The 19243-nt window shown below is 37.3% G+C and overlaps 1 protein-coding gene and 1 long non-coding RNA gene across 4 annotated transcripts; both read right to left on the reverse strand.

The window, feature by feature from the left end:
* Positions 1-21: 21 nt before the first annotated feature.
* LOC111450763 (probable apyrase 6) lies at positions 22-7590 on the reverse strand. 3 transcript variants are annotated; one of them, XM_023091040.1, is made up of 9 exons: positions 7418-7590; positions 6552-7158; positions 6306-6418; positions 3413-3520; positions 2053-2107; positions 1247-1441; positions 1039-1136; positions 700-896; positions 22-615 (listed from the first exon to the last, which is right to left on the reverse strand). In XM_023091040.1, exons 1-9 carry the CDS (start codon positions 7448-7450, stop codon positions 318-320), a joined length of 1704 nt encoding a protein of 567 aa, XP_022946808.1. In that variant the 5' UTR covers positions 7451-7590; the 3' UTR covers positions 22-317. The 3 variants fall into 3 exon arrangements, with proteins under 3 accessions (XP_022946808.1, XP_022946810.1, XP_022946809.1); XM_023091042.1 differs by having other exon boundaries at positions 7444-7588; XM_023091041.1 differs by having other exon boundaries at positions 24-612; positions 7418-7586.
* Positions 7591-11108: 3518 nt separating this feature from the next.
* On the reverse strand, positions 11109-16347 carry LOC111450224. Its single transcript, XR_002711776.1, has 2 exons — positions 16201-16347; positions 11109-11560 (listed from the first exon to the last, which is right to left on the reverse strand). It is a non-coding gene; the product is annotated as an uncharacterized LOC111450224 (long non-coding RNA).
* Between the last annotated feature and the right edge of the window lie 2896 nt (positions 16348-19243).

The following is a 19243-nucleotide window of genomic DNA, read 5'->3' on the forward strand; positions in this document are numbered from 1 at the left end:
GACGTTACAAATGAAGTGATAGAATTAAGTATAGCGTAGACTATAAGAATGAGAGTATTGAAACAAGTTGCAACTGGGATCTGCAAAATTCATTCCGTTTCACCCGAACTTCGGCACAGGCAACGGAAGTGGAAATGGGAATGGCGGCCTGTCCTCCCGCTATATGCTATAAAAGGGAAAGCTTTTTCTACAAAAGTGACACACACCCTACAACACATGAGGAGATGATGTGAACCAAAAAACACATAATATACAATCAATCATCTCACTCAAACATCTTGGGACTTGCAGATTGCAGCAGATTGGCCAAACATCAGTCAGCATTTACTCACTCGGGTCACTATGTACCGTCCTTTCTCTAGATCGTAAATCGTCTTCAACTGAGGTTTCCTCCACTTTGATGATACCAACCATGCTATGAACAACAACATAATTGATACCCCTATTATTGACAGCTTTTTGGGCATCTCATACCCCTGCATCTCTGCAATCCAATCCCATTGCTTCTTCGGTTCTGTCTCTATTGCAGCAGCAGCTGTGCTTTGCACCAAGATGAATGCTCCCAATGCCCAATCCACTGCTATGTTTTGCACTTCACTTGCAGCTGTGATGCTGCTATTCATACAGTTCTCAAAACCTAAGAATCACCAACTAATATATATTTACTTACATATAACTAGCAAGAGATCAGCAGCCTACCCCTTATCCTCTAATCCAATTCCAAGACTGTCATGAAGTAGAGCCACGATATACGCTGATGAGAAGCAATACCGCGCCAAATCTTCTTCATCAAGCAGCTTGTATCTCTTCTTCAACTTTACCCAGTCCTCACCACAGAACTCCTGTCCAGCCACCACCAGGTCTGAAAGAAAAGCCCTCGGTCCAACACCAAAGAACTAGTGACAAAAACACAGAAAGGTTCATATATAACACATGAAAGATAAACATTGAACAAGAAACATACTAAAGAATACAAATACACAGTGAAGAAACTGAGGAAGCACACAATATACTTGTAACAGGGGAAGAAAATCATACTTTTGATGTGTAAAAGAAATTCTCTGTCGCCAAAAATTTGCCTCTAAGTTTTGGTGTGAAAATGGATCCTACTCGGCAGTTCATATCGGTGCATTTCTCTACAGGGGCGAACAAAAGAGAAAAAGGAGGAAGTATTATGCACACTTCTAAAAGAAAGATCGGTATGAGAAGGGTTTTAAAAAGTGAAGCATATGAAGATTTGTACAACCTTTTCCTTTTTGCAGCAGCATTAAAGCAACAGATCTGCACTCAGAGAAGTTTCCCTTAGAATGGAAAGATGATATATTATACCTATTCCTTTCCACCACCATAACGCTTGGAGATGGTGCTTCAGACTCCGAAGTATGAGAGAACCCAGTGGGAGTACAAGGATCCACAGACAATCCGTTTCGAAGAGTTTTAGCTGGCATGAACAAATGAGAATCAAAACTCAAGATTACTAAAAAAAATAAGCGAATTGAATGAATGCTCTCCCAGTGAATGTCAGACTCGATGCAAATAGAAAGAATTCAGACAGATGGGCATTCCATGGGTCTTCTCAATCCGTCTTTTTTTCTAAATAAAAGACATCGTAGATGAATGAAACAAGAAATTCAAGAATCAAGATTCATCAGTCTGGTGCAGGTAACTTCATGAGAACAGTTTAAAGTAAATTAGCAACAACCATCAATTTAAACTACATCCTACAAGTTGTTAAGTCCGAGCAAGGCCAATATGGACATTGTAAGGAAAAGGGATATATCGAATATTAAATAAGCAATCTAGAGGTAAACCTCGGAGTCCCGAAGAATGCATATGAATATAGACGATAAGTTGACAGCGTGACAACTGTGAACATAAGTAAACAATTCAAATATAATGCTACTTCCTTAAAACAGTACTATCCAATCCAGTTTGTGACATCAAACTTGACAGTAAACAGAGATGACTCTACAGACGAAACTGGGAATGGAATGCTACCCAATTTTTTCCAATCTAGATGGTTAAGAGAAAAGAATAGACATGCACATTTACCTGAGTTGAACTCTCCTTTACTAAGTGCTTCTCTTAAGGAATCATGAGCAGCATTCTGCAAGACAAGGCTAATCACGACTCTGAACGGTTTTAAACATTACAAATTAAGAAAGTTCACAGAAGTGAAACTCCAGAAACATGTCAGAGATTTTACATTAAAAAGTTAATAAAAGAAAAGCACTTCACGTTCAGGATGAAAAGGGATCTTCAACGTGCCATTCCATCATTGCTAGCAAACATGATGTATGCATCAACAAGCAGGATACAAAAATAAGGTCAAAAGAGGTAGCAGCCATAATCTGTGGTTTTTTATTTAGAAAATGTGTCACATTCTAAAACTTACACATTTCTATCTCGCATACAACAAATGACCCTTGCTCTTAAAGTTTGCAACAGTATCAAACCAGGTTTGAGTTGGCAAGTCAATTTGGCCATTTAGATTCCTCCATTGGTTATCTTATCTTCAACTTCAAAAATAAAGAAGTGGATTAGTGGATGTGTGGCTTACTACTCTGGGGCACGCTTATTTTGCATTCTTTACTGACTGGATAATTTGGTCACCAGAAGCTACAAGGTCCTCTCTTGTAAGTCCTTTTTCAATTACATAGGCTAAGTACTATCACAATGGCTAAGGTTGAAGGAATTTCTGCTCCCTATGAATATCGTAGAGTAGTATTTTGGATACCCTTTTCCCAAAAGAAGCAGACTAATGAGAAAGTGCCCAGAAGGCAATGGGCCATGCTCCTCAAACCACAAGTATCTTTTGAACTCACAATGATCACATAGCTATTTGCTCCATAATCCCACCAAACGATTTTATGTTTCGTTGACTAAAAAGCACTTCTAGGAAGATAGATAAAAGTATAAATACTGGCTGCTAAAGCACTTTGGAAAGATATAATCAACAACCATACAAAAACACCATCAACGTGATTTTACTACCAAAAAAAGAAAAGAAAAAAGAACACTACACCAACAATTTAGAATGAAAGTTGAATTAAAGAAAAAGAAGAAAAAGGATAGAAATCTGAAAATCTCATCAGAGCGGGAGGGTAGAAAATGAGTGGAAGATAATTTGATTATATTACAGGGACCAGAAGGGTTTTATTATTATTCTTATGATTATTGAACAAGAAACGAAAATATGAAAAGAAACTAATGCTCAGAGGATACAAACAAACTGTACAAACTCTAAATGGAGTGAGAAAGTGAAAAACAGGATTAAAACAATGAATAAAAGCATTCCAATTTAATTTGATATCCTGCAACTCAAAAGGGTTTTATGGTAACAAGAATTCCAAATTTTATAAGTACAACTCAACTTCAGGAGAGAATATAGCTCATAAGAAGAAGGATTTACCTGCCCTAAATGTAGAAAGCTGTGAGAGTAAAGACTATAAGTCGTATTGCCAAATTTAACAGTACGTGAGAATTCAGGAGGTATTGGTTCATTTGAAACAAAAGTAACCTGAAACGGAGAAAACCAGCGATCAATACAATAATCCTATACCTTACTGTTTGTTCTCTAATCTCCTTTTTCCTGTATGTCTTTAAGCTTCATTCAATATCATTCGTTTCATTTTTTTTCCTAATCCTTTTCTTTCATTTTTATTTACCTGGCAAGGTTGACAATGTTAGTTGGCATTCATCATTGTTCAATTAGATTTCATATTCTCTATCGTCTAACTTCTGCCCCATCATTACGATTGCTGCAGAGATCACTTGATACACACCATACATACATTTCAGGAGCTATAATCCTTTAGGATCAATTCAAAATTTATGAAGACAACTTTATGTGGCCTATAACGTTATAGGAAACCCTCTTGGTTTCTCTAAAGTTTTATAATTAAAAAGAAATTCGAAAACCAGCTAATAAATCAAAGGAAAATAAACCCTCAAAATCTGTAACCAAATGCATTCATTAATTAGGAAAGAGTCCATTTCCACACATTACAAATCATAAACTAAGAGGACAAAGAGCAGAAACAGCAAAAGCATAAAGAGTCAACAAAGTTGAAAAGAAAAATCCAAATATCTATCTTCTTACACAGTATATGAAGAGTAAGAGCAAGAAAGTAACCAAAACCTCTCTCTTCTTTTTGCTAGTCTTCGGTGGTGTAGAACCAGTCCAGATTATGCAACAAGCTCTGAATGGTTTGGTGTTTTCATGAATATGTAAATTTGATATTTCTGGACTTTATTGCCTTAAAGGAAAAGCACTAGTGGAGCTACCTTTTGATTAATTTGGAGACAAAGAAACAGTAGAGTTGTTTAAAAAGATAAATAGGGATTTCATTAAGAGGTCGTTTGGTTGGATGTTTTGTTTCAGATGTTTGAGAATAAGACATTTGCAAATAATGTCTGGGAATAAGATGCTTAGAAATTGAAGATAACTGCATTTGATTTCAAGTCCATCTATATCCCCCAAACAATACTTCACTCCCTGTAGCCATCTTATAGCTCACATTTTACCAAAAAAAAAAAAAAAAAAAGTCTTAGCAATCTCCTTCCAAGGACTAAGATTCCCTATTCAGTTTTTAATTAATTAAACCTCTGAGGAAATCAACTCCAAATTTCCTTTTCGTCACCACCCTCCAAAGAGCATTTTCTTCTTTCTCAAAACTCCACAGCTGTTTAGAAAGAAGAACCATATTCTTTGGGTGAAGGTTTCCCACTCCCATGTATCCCAGAGAAAGAGGAGCCCTTACTGAGTCCCCCCTAACTAACTGAGCGCCTTTATTTGCAGCTGCCCCCTTCCAAAGAAAGTTCCTAAAAACTTTCTCAAAATGTTTTCGCACAGCCACAGGCAATCTAAAAATGGACATGAAATAAGAAGGGATGCTACCCAAAGCGCTGCCCCGGAAAGCCCCTCCAAATTGCAAGTTTACCTTTGATTTTATCATAGACTTTATCCAAAAGGCAGTATGATTGGGATTCCCTACAATAGTAACACCAAAGTAACTAAAAGGGAGGTAGTTGTTTACATCCCAGCATTTCAGCCACTGCTTCAACATCTGAATCTGCCACATTTACTCCCATAACTGCTGTTTTCTGCATATTTATGGTTAGGGCCAATTCAGTTTCAAACAAAATAAGGAACAATTGCCAATTTCCTATACCTAAACCCCCGAAAACAACAGGTTTCAAAACCTCCACCCACCTAATCAAATGAGACCCACTCCCTTCCTCCACCCCTCCCACAAAAAATCCCTCGTAAGTTTCTCCATAATGTTACTCACAGACAGGAATTTTAAAAAGAAAAAAAGGAGTAAAGAAGAATCTCACCTAACATGAATGGAATGAGAGTAAGTCTACCACCTTTTGAGAAGAGAGATCCCTTTCTCATAAAACTCACAAAAGACATTCTAAAGGTGAATACACTCCCAACTATCCTTGAAGAAGGCCATAGAAAAGCCATCCAGACCGAGTGCTCTAGTTCGATCAAACCTGAAAACCACCCTCCTCATTTCCTCTAGGGAAAGAGGAGCATCCAAAGCTGACAAATCTTGGGTAGAGATAGGATTCCAACCCACAAGCATGAATCTCCCCCTTATCTCTCCATCCTCCTGTAAACACTCTCCACAATCATAATCCAAGTGGTCAATAATATTCTTACTATCATGACTACCTTAGCTCAATGAACTTTGGTTTTCTGGCTCCAACTCACCACCTCTTTCGTTACCAACTTTGTATACTCCCCCCTTTAGCCAAGGGACGTTCTTCCTTGAGAATATCACTCACCTCTCCCTCCTCTGGGTCATCTAGAAGTTTAAGCCTACTCAAAATCTCTTGTTTCATGATTTTCAAGTCTCCATAAACCTCCCAATATGAAGATTTCAAGAACTTCATAAAACGTTCATTCTTCCATACAACTATTCATTCCAAAATTCAAATTTAACCCACTCCCAATTCTGAGCCACAATTATCAAAAATCAGCATCCCAACATTTTAGGAGAGCCTTATCCAAATTAAAAGGATTAATAATCTGAACCCTTTAAAAGACATTGCACGATGTCTAAGATTTTAATCCAAACATTGTGGAAGCATCTCCTACCAACATTTCTTCCCAACGTTTTAGGGCTTTTGTCCATGTACATTCTTTCATATTTTCAATGAAAGCTTCACATCTAAACAAGAAATATATATATATATATATATCAAGAACATCTAAATTTCAGTAAATAAGATCGATGCAACACCCTCGGAAGACAAACTGTGCCTGATTAAAAGTAAATAAGGTCAATACAAACCTGAGCAGAAGCTCCACCAAGTTCAATGATTCCAGTTGTCTCGAGGGGATCGCTTCCAAGAGTGCCAAGTGCATAGTTAGCCGCAACCCACGCATAAGTCCCTTCATCAGAACCTAACACACCCATTACTTACATAACGTCAGCAGATATGCATTATAAACAAATTCAGAAGCTAGAACAAATGCCTTTGAGAAAACACACCAACAATAGGAAAACAATGCAGAGGTTGAGAAGAGAAGTTGAAACCTGTAATGACCGACGCCCATTCATCCCGGAATTTGAAGCCCGAAGAGCGAAGCACCCACCGGCAAGACTCCAATATGCGGTTCTGTACATCCAATTCCAGCACTCTTAGCCCCGCCGTTGCCATTAACCGAATTTCAGTGACCCCCCATTGATCCCTTGGAACCCGAGTCTTGGCATACTCCAAAAGCTCCACCAAAGACTCTCCAGCTCCGTCTGGATCTTCTGCATACGCCGACAGCCCAGGATTCACCTTCATCGACGCCAATTCCTCTTCGCCCAAATCAAAAACCCCATAACCACCCTCCACTCTGTAGCGAAACACGTGGAGTCGAGTCCCTGTGCTACCTCCATCGATAACGATTCCGTACCTTCTCTTCAAGGAGCTGCGGAAGTTGGTTGTAAAAACGAGGATATAAGAGAACAAGAAAGCAAACGCAAGCAGGGCTGCAAGGGGAAGCCAGCATCTGGATTTGGAAGAATTCTTGAAGTTGGTCCTGGCGAACAAATTGGGTCGGCTGCTAGATCGAAGGTGCAGCTTGGTGGGATCCATAATGGGAATTCTAGAATCGTGCCTCTTCTTAAGGGCATTCAACCGTCGCATGAAAGACTAGGAATTAAGGGGAGGAAAAATGAGGGAACACATGAAAATGAAAATGAAAATGAAAAGGGAAGAATAATATTATAGGTAATGTGATTATTAATAAATAAGGTCGATCGAGACGGAGAGGGCAATCTGTGAAAACGTATCGCCCTTTCTGTCTCGGTCTTGCTCTCTTCTCCGGCGATGCTCTGTCTCGGAGACGAAGAACAAGAACACTTTATTCAGAAATTAAAATTAAAGAAAAGGTTGAATTTCTGTTGTTTACATATATAGGGACTCCAATTTCCGTACTCGGCATTCCGCAATGCGCGTAAAAATGTTTCCTCGGCCTCCGCCTCAGCCTCAGCCTCCGCCTCAGCCGCCATTCGATCCGACCCCTTCCAATGCCAACCGCCGCTCAAAAACTGATCCATAAAAAAGCGAAGGTTTGAATCTTCTCTCTCTCTCGGATTGAATCCATAAACATATGTATATTTTGTCCCATAATAGGAATATTATACATAAAGTTAAACATTTAATTTCTTTAAATTTAGAATATATATAAAAATTAAAAATTAAAAATTTAAGAGAGTGAACTTATCATTAACCATATGTGCATGTTCCGAAAGGTGTATACTATACGGATAAAGTTGGGTATCTTATGCTTATACTGGTAATACTATTGATACAGTCCACTTGTAATTGTTACTGGACCACGAAATATTTAATCTCTTTATATAATTCCATTAATTGAGAAGATCAAGATGATCTATGCGACTCGATCTTAATGCTGAGTGAGCTATGAACTTTTGCTTATGACGAGGGATTATCCTTTGATTTGCATGGGTAATAATGATTTTTTTTGTAGACCATTCAATATGCCTATCATTTTGGAGACTTTACCAAATAGAGAACTGGGAACATAATTTCACAACAGAGAATTCATTCTTTCTAATTCATGAGTAAGTGGATGAGTTGTCCCTTTAAATGCTGATTTCAAGACGGCTCCACCTTTTCATTGGCTTAGGAGAGAACTGAGTTTATGAACTGACTTTTAATCCATCTGTAATTGCGAACTAACTCATATGAAGAATTGATTTACTAATAATTATTATATCAATGGACAACTTATTCTACAATACATAAGAGTACGGTAAGTCTATGTATGACTTATAGTTAATAAATGAAAATCGATTAATTAAAGAGTTTAGTTAATATAAAATCTTCATGCTAGCTCATATTAACACTAAATAAAGAAAAAATTGAAGGATACAAATTAGTATTTAAAAGGAATAAAAATCACACGATAGCTTATGAACATAATTAAAAAATAAGTATGGAATAAAAAGAAAAGGAGAAACATAGAAAGACATAAAAGGAAAAATCTCAAGATTGTTAAACTGTTTTAAATTATTTGTATGAAAATAATTTTATAAAAAATATAAATTCTCGTTTATATAAGTAATTAGGTAAGAAGTAGGACTATGAAAAGAATTAAGGGGATATTTCTAATCCGGTGGAGTACTTCCACGCAGGTTAATATGAATTTTGAGGGACAAGTCAAGTCAATCTTGAAAATAAGATAAAACGTCGGCTAAGGCCAACCAAAGAAGTGACCTTACTATCAGCTCGATCGAAAGACTTGTCTGATGATATGATGTTATGATGTATTATGATGATGCTATGATGATGTGATTTGATGACATTATGACGCGTTAAGATGGTGGTTTGATGTTATGACAACATGATGTACTATGATGTTATGATACGTTGAGATGATGATGCATTATGGCATGATGACATGAGAAGTATGATGATGATATCTCATGTTACAATGATATGCATGTATGAAATATCATATTTCATTATGATGAACCGTTTCTAATACACAATCCTAAATTATGTTATAAATAATAAATGTATGAAAACTTATGCATGCATGTTACATAGTGTAATATGGGAAGGATGCGTGGAATTGTATCACATGAATAATTTAAGATGATAAAATTTACATCTACTTCCTCTTTTATGATGATGAGTACGAGCCCGTACACTATGATGATGATCATCATCATGCTTGCATAATATTCGAGCGTTCGTTGTACCTCCGAACGTCCAACTACAGCTAACTAGCCCGACTATGATGGGTCTAGAGGGGGCGTGCGAACCGCCTGGTGGGCTCACGCTTGCAAGTGTGGGGTACTATTGTCGCGACCCAATATTTTACTATGAGTCGTGACTCAAAACGATAACATGAATGCAAAAAAAAAAAAAAAAAAAAAACATTTGAAAATGCATTAAGGCAAAATTATTTATTTCAAGTAAAACTTCCATACAAAGGTTCAAATGATGACAGTTCAGAGAAAAAAGATAATGAAAATTTGAATATAGAAGAAAAGATTGGACTGATGCCTCGAGACATGCATTCTTTTGTGATAATCCACATCTCTGATCACACCCTCTCTTAACCCGACGTCTCATACACCTGAAAAAAAAGAAGACATAACAAGAATGAGTATAAAAGTTATACTCAGTAAACCTCCTACTTGTAGGCTCTCATCGCGCTCTAGGCTTAATAGACGAACACGGACTTCTCATTGGCTCTAGGACGTTTGGTTTTAGTCTTAGCTCCTTGAAACTTCTTTGGTTCTCCGTCCTTTCATTTAATACATAAGAGTTCCTTATGTCGAGTTGTAATGAGCGATGTTTTTCTATGAGATGCTACCTCTACATGGCTATCTAAGACTATATGGCATCTTACCTAAGGGTGTGCTGAGTACCTCCTAGGCCCATGATAGTCCCCTGTTAAGGGGTGCGACCTAACCCTTTCCCATGCAGCTAATGAGTGTACGACGAGGGGACACATTTCCCATGCGAAACGGCTAGGAGTAGTGAGAACTAATCAAGAACTCCTGGTTCTCCCACGAAACTATAGATACCGTTCACACAACTAGCAGCCTAAGAATACTCCTAAGGTACTTCGTTTGTCGTGGTGATTTGTTAGGCTCTTAGGGAAGGGATAGGTTTAAACTCAGTGACTCGTCACTCAAATCATGAATCCCTAGGGTTATCGTAATAACGATTCATAAACATTATCTTAGTGTGCAACAACAAGCATTAACTTAGTGTGCAAACATCAACATCTAGATATATCATACATAGTTCATGCAAAATTGACAAACATGCTCAATAGGGCGATAACATCCATTAGCACCTGGAACGTAGAGTTCACAATTTTTCCATCCTCCTTTTAGAATGAATAAGCAGATACATATTAAGCACAAATGTAAAGCATGATGGACTCCTTAGAATACTTTATCCTATTATCGCGTCATACACCGGGTGGAGCAACATAGCTTCGTCCTTTCCTTAACATGCAGCTGACCTGACCCACAAACCCACGTATTGATCTGCGACCCAGCGAAGCAGCTGACCGATCCAACCCGAACCATTGCCAGATACCTAGTCCGTGACCTGCGACTGTAGATATCTTCTCCGCGCGTGGCACTCGCACGTGGAACCTTCAAGTGGACAATCTCGATGCGTGAAAGCGATTTTTTGACTCGTTCAACTATTGTTTGCCTGATTTTCGTCTTGATTCAAATTCTAACCATGTTTTTATTGAATAGGGACTTAATCGAGGAAAATCAATATTTTTTGACATTCTACTTGCATAGAAACGTTAACGAAAGAGCACGCGTCAACCAAGTAAGTCACCACACATAATTTTAGGAATAAATACTTATAGGAATCACTTAGTATACATGCATGCTAGTTTTCTTACCTTAGGTAAGTAGAATTTCTATGGAATGAGCTTAAGTCACCCCCGTAGAATTTCACTTGAATTTGTTCAAAAAATCATCACGACATATATGTACTAACAATCCAATCTTATGCTAGAAATAGGGTCGTTACAGCGAGGATGTCACAATCAACCACATTCATGTTGCATCACTTTGGAATGGGCAAATATAGGCTTGAAATCACACCAATGGTATAGAAAAGAATGTTGTATGTCAGGTTTGAACACCCTTGACTACTTTTGACGTTTGTGCCTATCAAAGGCAGTCTTAGAAAGTCCTTTATGGAGGCAGGTTGTCATCTCTCCCCACCTTACAATAAATGAAGTTCTGAGTGAACTATCTAATGGCACATGCCTATGTCATGGTACAATCAAACATCATAAGATGGGTGGGTCTTGGATCTTGAGGGTCTTCCTATAGGGATGAAAACCTTGAGAACAGTGTTGGGAGGCATGTGCATGCTAGAATTATTCTCCTTCCCATGGGTCAAGTTTATCGAAATAAGGCGTAGCTAACTCTCACGAGGGCGAAGTACTCTCTCAGTGCAGTAGTCAAACAATGGAGCCATAAATAGAGATGAAGGGAAAGATCTTGGCCTACGACAGGGGCATCACTTAGATGTGGAGCTAGGAATAAAGTATACAAGGAAATTAGAGTCACAAATATAGCTAAAACCGTACATAAAGGCGGTGTGCAAGATCAAATGCAATCTATGCAAGCATAGTCTCAAATACCCAATACTAGAGACAAAGTGAAAAATAAGCGAAACCATATTCATGCGTGTAGTAGTTTAGGTGATGCAAGTTAGAAGAAATTGCATATGGAATAAAGAACTCATTTTAAGCCTAAAAGATCAGAGAACACAAAGGATAGGATTATTTAGGTAACATTATTACATTATTCAGAAAGAGAATGCAGCATTAATTTGCAGTTGATGCCATTGAAAAAAGAACAACAAAAATCTGACTGAAATAAGTATCTGTCTCAAACATGTTTTGAAGGCATACCCTTTGCACCTTCCACTTTTGTATCTCTTGGGCCGTTTATGATGGGATGAAATAAAGACAGAGACTAAATGAAATTGAAAAATGTGAAAAGAGAGGGATTCAAAGATGGGAAATGATCTGTAACCAAAAAATAGTAATAATCAGAGCTGACACTGACTCGCTTTCATAAACTTTTCTTCTGGGATCAAGTCACTGTCATGTCATTCCACTTTGACCCTTCCTTTACATAGAGGAGGGAACCCTAAATCCAACTCTCCATTTCTTTTTTATTCTTTTTCCCCCTCCAATATCCGTTTAATATTGTAGGTGGAAACTAAATCCAAAACAAAAATATATAACATTCATGGTCCAAAACATTCAAAATGGTCTTGATAAGACTTTCGTCTTTTTTATTTTAATTTTATGTATATTTTCTTACATTGTATTGAGTATACATTCACCTTTTTTTTTTTTAATTTACATACGAATAGTTATCTAGATATTAAAAACAAAAACCATTTTGTTTTAGGTCCTAATACTCATTTGATTTTTTACTATAGGTTTCTTGGTTTTACTATCTACTTTTTCGAGATGTTTTCAAAATTCAAGATAAGTTTATTTGATTTTTTACTATAGGTTTCTTGGTTTTACTATCTACTTTTTCGAGATGTTTTCAAAAGTAAAAATAAATAAATTTTAAAAACGGTCTAATTTTATACCCAAAAAAAGACTAATGATTCAAATGTTTTTCTAAGAAAAATGAAAACTATGGTAGAAAACTTATGAACAAAATAAGCATAATTCTTAAAAAGTAAAATGGTCACCAAATGAAGTCTTAATTTCTAGAAACTGATGTAAAAAACATTCAACTCTAGAAAATGATTATGAAAGAGCAACCAAAATTGTTGCAAATTTTGCTTAAAGAATTTAAAATTTAAATTTAATATACTCAATTAAATAATAGAACAAAAAAAAAAACAATTAAAGTGAAAAGGATAATAGAAATGTTTTGGGGTGATCTAAAGTGAGGGAAGAATAATGTAATAATGGGAATTATGATTAGGTGCGGGAGAAACCATGAAAAGAAAGTTAAGAAAGCCCATATGGACGGAAATGCAGACCATAAAGCAACATCTCATTCCAACTCTTTTGCTTTTAATTGGAGAATGAAAAAGAAGGCGAGGACAATATTTTAATAGCATCACCGTAAGCAATAACATCACCATCAGCATCCCACCCAAAACGGCACCGTTTTTCCTACATTGACCAGTCAGCCACCGTGCCCACTCTATTTTCAGTAAAGGCTGCAACTTTGGCTTTAGAATGTTCCAACAATCCCAACTTGCATGTGGTATCCACCACTATAAACCAAATTTGTTTACTTTTTTATTTTCTAGTTTTTTCATTTCCGTTTCTCAGTTTTTAAATTTGTTTACATTTTATCCTTAAAGTTTTCAAATATTTATTCAGTAACTAAATTACAATATAATTTTATCATCTAATATTTTCTTGTTCAATGCTCGTCTTCAACCTATATAGCTAAAATATGCTTCTCAACATGCTAGTATCTTTACTTGAAGTTATGCTATTAATTTTTATAAAGAAAAACAGAGATAAAGACTAAATTTATTGTGTTTTTAATGTTTAAAAACTAAAACAAATGATTAAAAAGTTTAGGAATTAAAGTTAGAACAAATGTAAAAGCTTGTAAATCAAAGTAGGCATCTTAGAAAATTAGAAACCGAATTAAGATTAAAAAAAAAATTAAAGATCAAAATAGGATTTAAATATAATGTAAAGACAAAAGATGTAAATGTGAGAGCGACAAAGTTTAGACTCACATAAGTGACAGAGTATAAAGAAATGAACATTAAATAGGCTTGGAAACTCAAAAAGGAATAATTTATAGAAAGCAAAAGAAAGGCATGATGAAATTTGGTTTAACAAACAATAAACAGAGTGTTGTTTTAGTTGCATAGGAAGGAGAGCTTGGAATTCAAAAGTGGAACCGCAGAAGGAAATCTTAGGATGGCCCAAAGCAAGCGTTTGTTTTCTTCTTTTTCTTCTCTGGCTCTGTAACATATGTCTAATTATAATAATATCAGTTTTATAGTTGGCCCATTTCTTCTTCTCTGCCTCCTTAATAATTCTTATCCAACCCCATTTCAAAAGAAAGCAAACCATCAACAATCCCCTTTTCTTAATAGCAAAGGAAGGTTATATTACAAAAACAGCCCTGAAAGAAATGTAACCACAGATTCTATTACAGTGTTTTGAAAATTAACTAGTTGCAGTGTTTAAGATTCCAAGTGGGACATGAACCCGAAAGAAAAATTCCTGCTATGTTGGGAATTTCTTTCAACTGAATAGATGTATTCAAATGGATGGTGTGTTTACGAATGAGGAGGCGATTTGGCAAAGCCTATGGAGTTTGGTTTTATGCATTTTGGGGGTGGATAAGGATATAAAAAGGAAGGAGGGAGTGGATATAGAGATGAGGAAATAAAATAGGAAAAAAGATGCTTGGCTTCTCAGAGGCATTGTTCCAAGAAACACCTTTATTCATCCTTGTGATTCTTGGTTAACAGCCTTAGATTTGCAGGCTTATGATTTGAATGAATCTATAATTGGTCTAGATGTTTGAGGGCCCAATTCTGCTTTATGCTTTAAAGCCACTTCCAAAACCAATGCAGATAAATAGCAGCCTTGTGTGTCTACTACAGGAATCAACCTACCACAGAAACAAAACAGAAGAAAAAAGGAGAGAAAAAAATCAAAATATCTATCCTCTTTCTCTCTCTTTTTTTGCTTCATTGTAGAAGCCATGGTTTTCAGTATACACAGAGTACTGGTTGTCCTCCTCATGTGTGTTGCACTTTTAGCTGTTCAACCAGATCAGACTTGTGCTTTGAGAAGCATAGACCTTGCTCTAAGATCTAGTCGCCACATTCTTGTTGAAGACTCGAGGGTGGAGGAAAAGAACATGAAAAGGAATTCACTACCACGAAACAGCAAGTTTGATCCAAATCAATCAAGCAAAAGACGGGTTCGACAAGGTTCGGATCCTATCCACAACAAGTCTTAGTTCATTAATTTTGTTTGCTGAAGGAACCCACAAGTTCGGCATCAACAAAAGGAAGGAAACAGAGATAGGTTCAGACCATAGCAGAGGAGGAAACACCAGCAAGAATCTGGTTTCTCCAATGGTTGGTTGGCTTGATCATTTATACCCCGTTTGATAATGATTCCGCTTTTAGTTTTCTGTTTTTGAAAATTAGCATGATTTCCCACAATTTCCTGGGTATGTTTTTCACATTCCTTAAAAACAATTTTTGTTTTTTGTTAGTTTTCAAAAATTGGTTTAGATTTTGAAAATGTTTTTGAAGAGTGGGTAACAAACCAAAAACAAATACCTAATAGGAAATAGTATTTATATATATTTTCAAAAGCTGAAAGCAAAAAACGTAATGATTATCAAAAGGGGTTTAATGTTTAGTTTTCAGTTTTTATTCTTAGAGATGTGTATAGTGAAGCTTACTAGAGAAAGTCCTCAACAGTGAGCTCTATACTGAAACTAGAAGCGCAGTTAAAAGATAATAGAGATAAATGATTGTGCAGTTGACAAAAAGAGTTGAGCTACTTCACAAGATACCATTGAATTTCTTTTGAAGAGATGGTGATTTTGAATCTGTTATGCACTTCAAGTTCAAGTTGCAGGTTGGAATACAGAGAGATTGTTTTGTAATCCATCAGCTAGCTCTTAACAAAGCTTCTTAACTTAGTCCATCTCCTACGGATACTATTGTATGAATTCATGTAGAAGCTATCTCCTGTCTTCCCCAGAAGCTGCTCAGATTCACTCAAATCAATTACCCATCTGCTCACTGTGGAGCCTACTGAATCTGTACAACCCAACATGTGACCTTTCCTTTTGGTTTTTAGCTTTTTCTTTATGAATTGTGGGTTTCGAAGCTTGGAGATGAACATAAAAAAAGTGTAATGCGCAAAGCATTTTGATGTTGTGAGAAACTCTGAACAAGAGTCTATTTCTTAATGTGTGTGTTAACAAGAACAAAAATCTTGCACATCATAACCATGTGCGATCCGAGGTAAGTACAGAGAAATGAAACAATCGTGCAGAAGGTAAAAAGAGGCACGCATATGCATTCTGAGTGTCTGAATAAAAATTAGGGCTTCGGGAAAAAATGAACAAATTCAAGTGAAATTCTCAAGAACAACAACAAAATTCAGTAACTACCAGTATCGAATCGTATTCGTACCTAAACCTCTTTACCGTGGAAGTGCGGATTGGGAATCAAGAACGCAATTTGCCGCCGATATCAGCACAATGGACTTTTTTCAATTCAGTTCGACAAAAATTCGCGTGGGAGGGTTTTGCGAGTTCTTTACTTTTTGGGATTTGAAATTTTGCTTTTACCATTTTATCCTTTATTTCTACATCCATATTTATTAATCTATTTTTATAATTAATTTGTATCACTTTAAGGTAAATTTTAACACATTTAATTCAAACAATCCTTTATATAGTATGTATGTGTGTGTATATATATATATATATAGATAGATAGATAGATATGTAATGACTCGTTTTTCGAGACTCCGAATCATGAATCGCCACATAGGTTCAATGGTAAAGACGGTAAGATTTTTCAAAATTGTAAAACGAGGGACACGCGCAAAGTTTATAATTCAAACATACGGTCAATTCTAATACAAAAGTATCCTCTTTCGCCTCCTCATACACCATCTCCGACACGATCTTATCTACCATGGCGTCAACCTTTGTCCCAATCCCCCTCCACCACGCTGTCACAATCCATCTCACCAAGAACAACTTCATCATATGGTGCGCCTAGCTCCTCCCCTACCTACGGAGTACAAAGCTTATGAGCTACCTCGATAGCACCATTGTTGCACCTGCCAAGCTGATCCCTTCCTCAATCGCTATTGGTACTGACCTGGTCTCTAATCTGGCTTATGATCAGTGGTATGATCAGGATCAATAGGTCCTTAGCGGCCTTCTCTCCTCCATGTCTGAAGAGATTCTTTGCAATGTGGTTGCCGCTACTACTTCCAAGGAGGCATGGGGTACCTGCAGCTTATGTTTTCATCGTCAACTCGTACTCGCACTGTTTAAATCCGTGTTGAGCTTGCCACGTCTAAGAAACGTGATCTGTCTACTGTAAATTATTTTTGCAAGATCAAAGGGCTGGGCACCAAGCTGATTGTGTATCTCCTCGCTGGTCTTGACCCTAACTATGATCCCTTCGTCACCTCGATGACTACCAAGTGTGAAGTCATCACACTTGATGATGTGTTTGCACATCTAATGACGTTTGAAGCTTGCCAACTACAACACTAAGCTGAACTTGAGTTAAAGCTTGGATCTTCAGCCAATTATGCTGGTCGTGGTGGTCAGCAGAAGAACCGTGGGCGTAAGGATTGTGGTCGTGACCATTCTCGAGGTGGCGCACCCTCTCATCTTGCTGGTGATCATCGTGACTCTTCTGCTCATCCTTCTTGCTAGATCTGCGGTAAAGTGGGGCACACTGTCGTTCGCTTCTGGTATAGGATGGATGAGTCCTATCAAGATAAACCTCCTTTTGCGGCATTGGCGGCTACTTCCTCCTACAAGGTTGATCCAAATTAGTATAAGGACATAGGCGCCACTGATCTTATCATTAATGACCTTGATCGTCTTGTTGTGCATGAACACTATCATGGAGGTGAATAAGTTCAAGTCGGCAATGGAGCAGGTTATGGATTTTGCATACTCATCATTCTTCAATTAATACTACTGCTCGCCTCTTGCATTGCGTAATATTTTGCATGTGCCTGAAATTTCCAAACATCTTCTTTCCATTCATAAATTTTCTCGTGATAATGACGTATTCTTTGAATACCATCTTTGAAAATTTTCTTTTAAGGATCAACGGTCGAGGAAAAGTCTTCTAGACGGTAGGTGAGTTTGGTCTCTATCCTATCAAGTCATCTGATGTTGATGATCTAAAGCACGCCTTAGTGAGCAGATCTACTACTCGCACCCAATGGCATGCACGTGTTGGACATCCTTCATCTCAAGTATTAAAGTCAATTTTGCTCTCAATAATATTTTGTGTGTCAGTGAATCACCTTTGCCAGTTTGTAATGTGTGTCAGTTAGCAAAAAGTCATCAATTATTACCATACACTAGTTCTTTTCATCGGTCTTCGTCACCTTTGGAACTAATTTTTTCCGGATGTTTGGGGTCCTGCACCTCCATCTGTTGGAGGCTTTAAATATTATATCAGCTTTATTGATGATTTCAGTAAATTTTCGTGGATCTATTTGATGCATGATCGTACAGAAGCTCCTCGTATACTTTTGCAGTTCCAAGCTCATGTTGAGCGGCTTCTAGATACTAAAATCAACTGTGTCCAGTCTGATTGGAGTGGGGAATATCAGAAAATTCATAACACATTCTTTCGTTCTCTTGGAAGCTCATCATGTTTCGTGCCCTCATATGCATCAACAAAATGGATCTGCTGAACGCAAGCACTATCATATTGTTGAAATTGATCTAGCCCTTCGAGCTCATTCTGATGTACTTGTTAAATTTTGGGATGATGCATTTCTTACAACCACATATCTCATCAATCGTCTTCCTACTCGTGTCATCGATAACAAATGTCCCTTAGAGCGTCTTTTCCATACCCCACCAAATTACGCCTTATTAAAAGTTTTTGGGTGTGCTTGTTAGGCTCATCTTCGCCCTTATAACAAACAAAAGCTGTCTTTTCGATCCAAGAAATGTGTCTTTCTAGGCTACAGTTATCTACATAAAGGGTATAAGTGCCTTGACACCGATCTTGGTCGTGCCTATATTTCTAGAGACGTCATATTTGATGAGAATGTTTTTTCGTTCAAGATGTTTTTTCGTTCAAGAGAGCCCCACCCAGTTCTTCCCCAACCTTGCAGCCATTGCACAATGCCCCTTATTTGTGCACATTGCATTTAGGTAACAACATAACTAATTTGGAGAATGATCATATGCATATATCTGTTCCTACTAACTCTGTAAATGTAGAAAATTCAGTGCCCACATCAGTTTCAGGATTTCCGTAGCAATCATCCCCGTCCTGCTGCGTGAATCGGCATCGGTTGTTCCGGCAATGATTGGGGCCTCGGACCCTCTGCCAATAGATGATATTCCTGCATCGCCTTGGCCCCTCCGGGATTCTCTAGGCTCTGATCCTGGGGAACGGTCTCCTGGCTAGCCTTAGAGCGCGCAACGCCCGATCGAGTCCTCATCCGCTTGTCAAC

The sequence above is a fragment of the Cucurbita moschata genome, unplaced genomic scaffold, assembly GCF_002738365.1.
Source record: "Cucurbita moschata cultivar Rifu unplaced genomic scaffold, Cmos_1.0 Cmo_Scf00012, whole genome shotgun sequence".
Lineage (NCBI taxonomy): Eukaryota > Viridiplantae > Streptophyta > Magnoliopsida > Cucurbitales > Cucurbitaceae > Cucurbita > Cucurbita moschata.

What these genes read in the sequence shown, in the direction of transcription:
- LOC111450763 (XM_023091040.1), bottom strand. Translation starts at nt 7,450, where the DNA reads ATGCCGAGTACGGAAATTGGAGTCCCTATATAT. An exon ending in AAATTGGAGTCCCTATATAT is followed by an intron (nt 7,159 to 7,417) that starts GTAAACAACAGA and finishes CTTAATTCCTAG; the next exon opens with TCTTTCATGCGACGGTTGAA. An exon ending in TAAAGGAGAGTTCAACTCAG is followed by an intron (nt 1,442 to 2,052) that starts GTAAATGTGCAT and finishes TGTTCATGCCAG; the next exon opens with CTAAAACTCTTCGAAACGGA.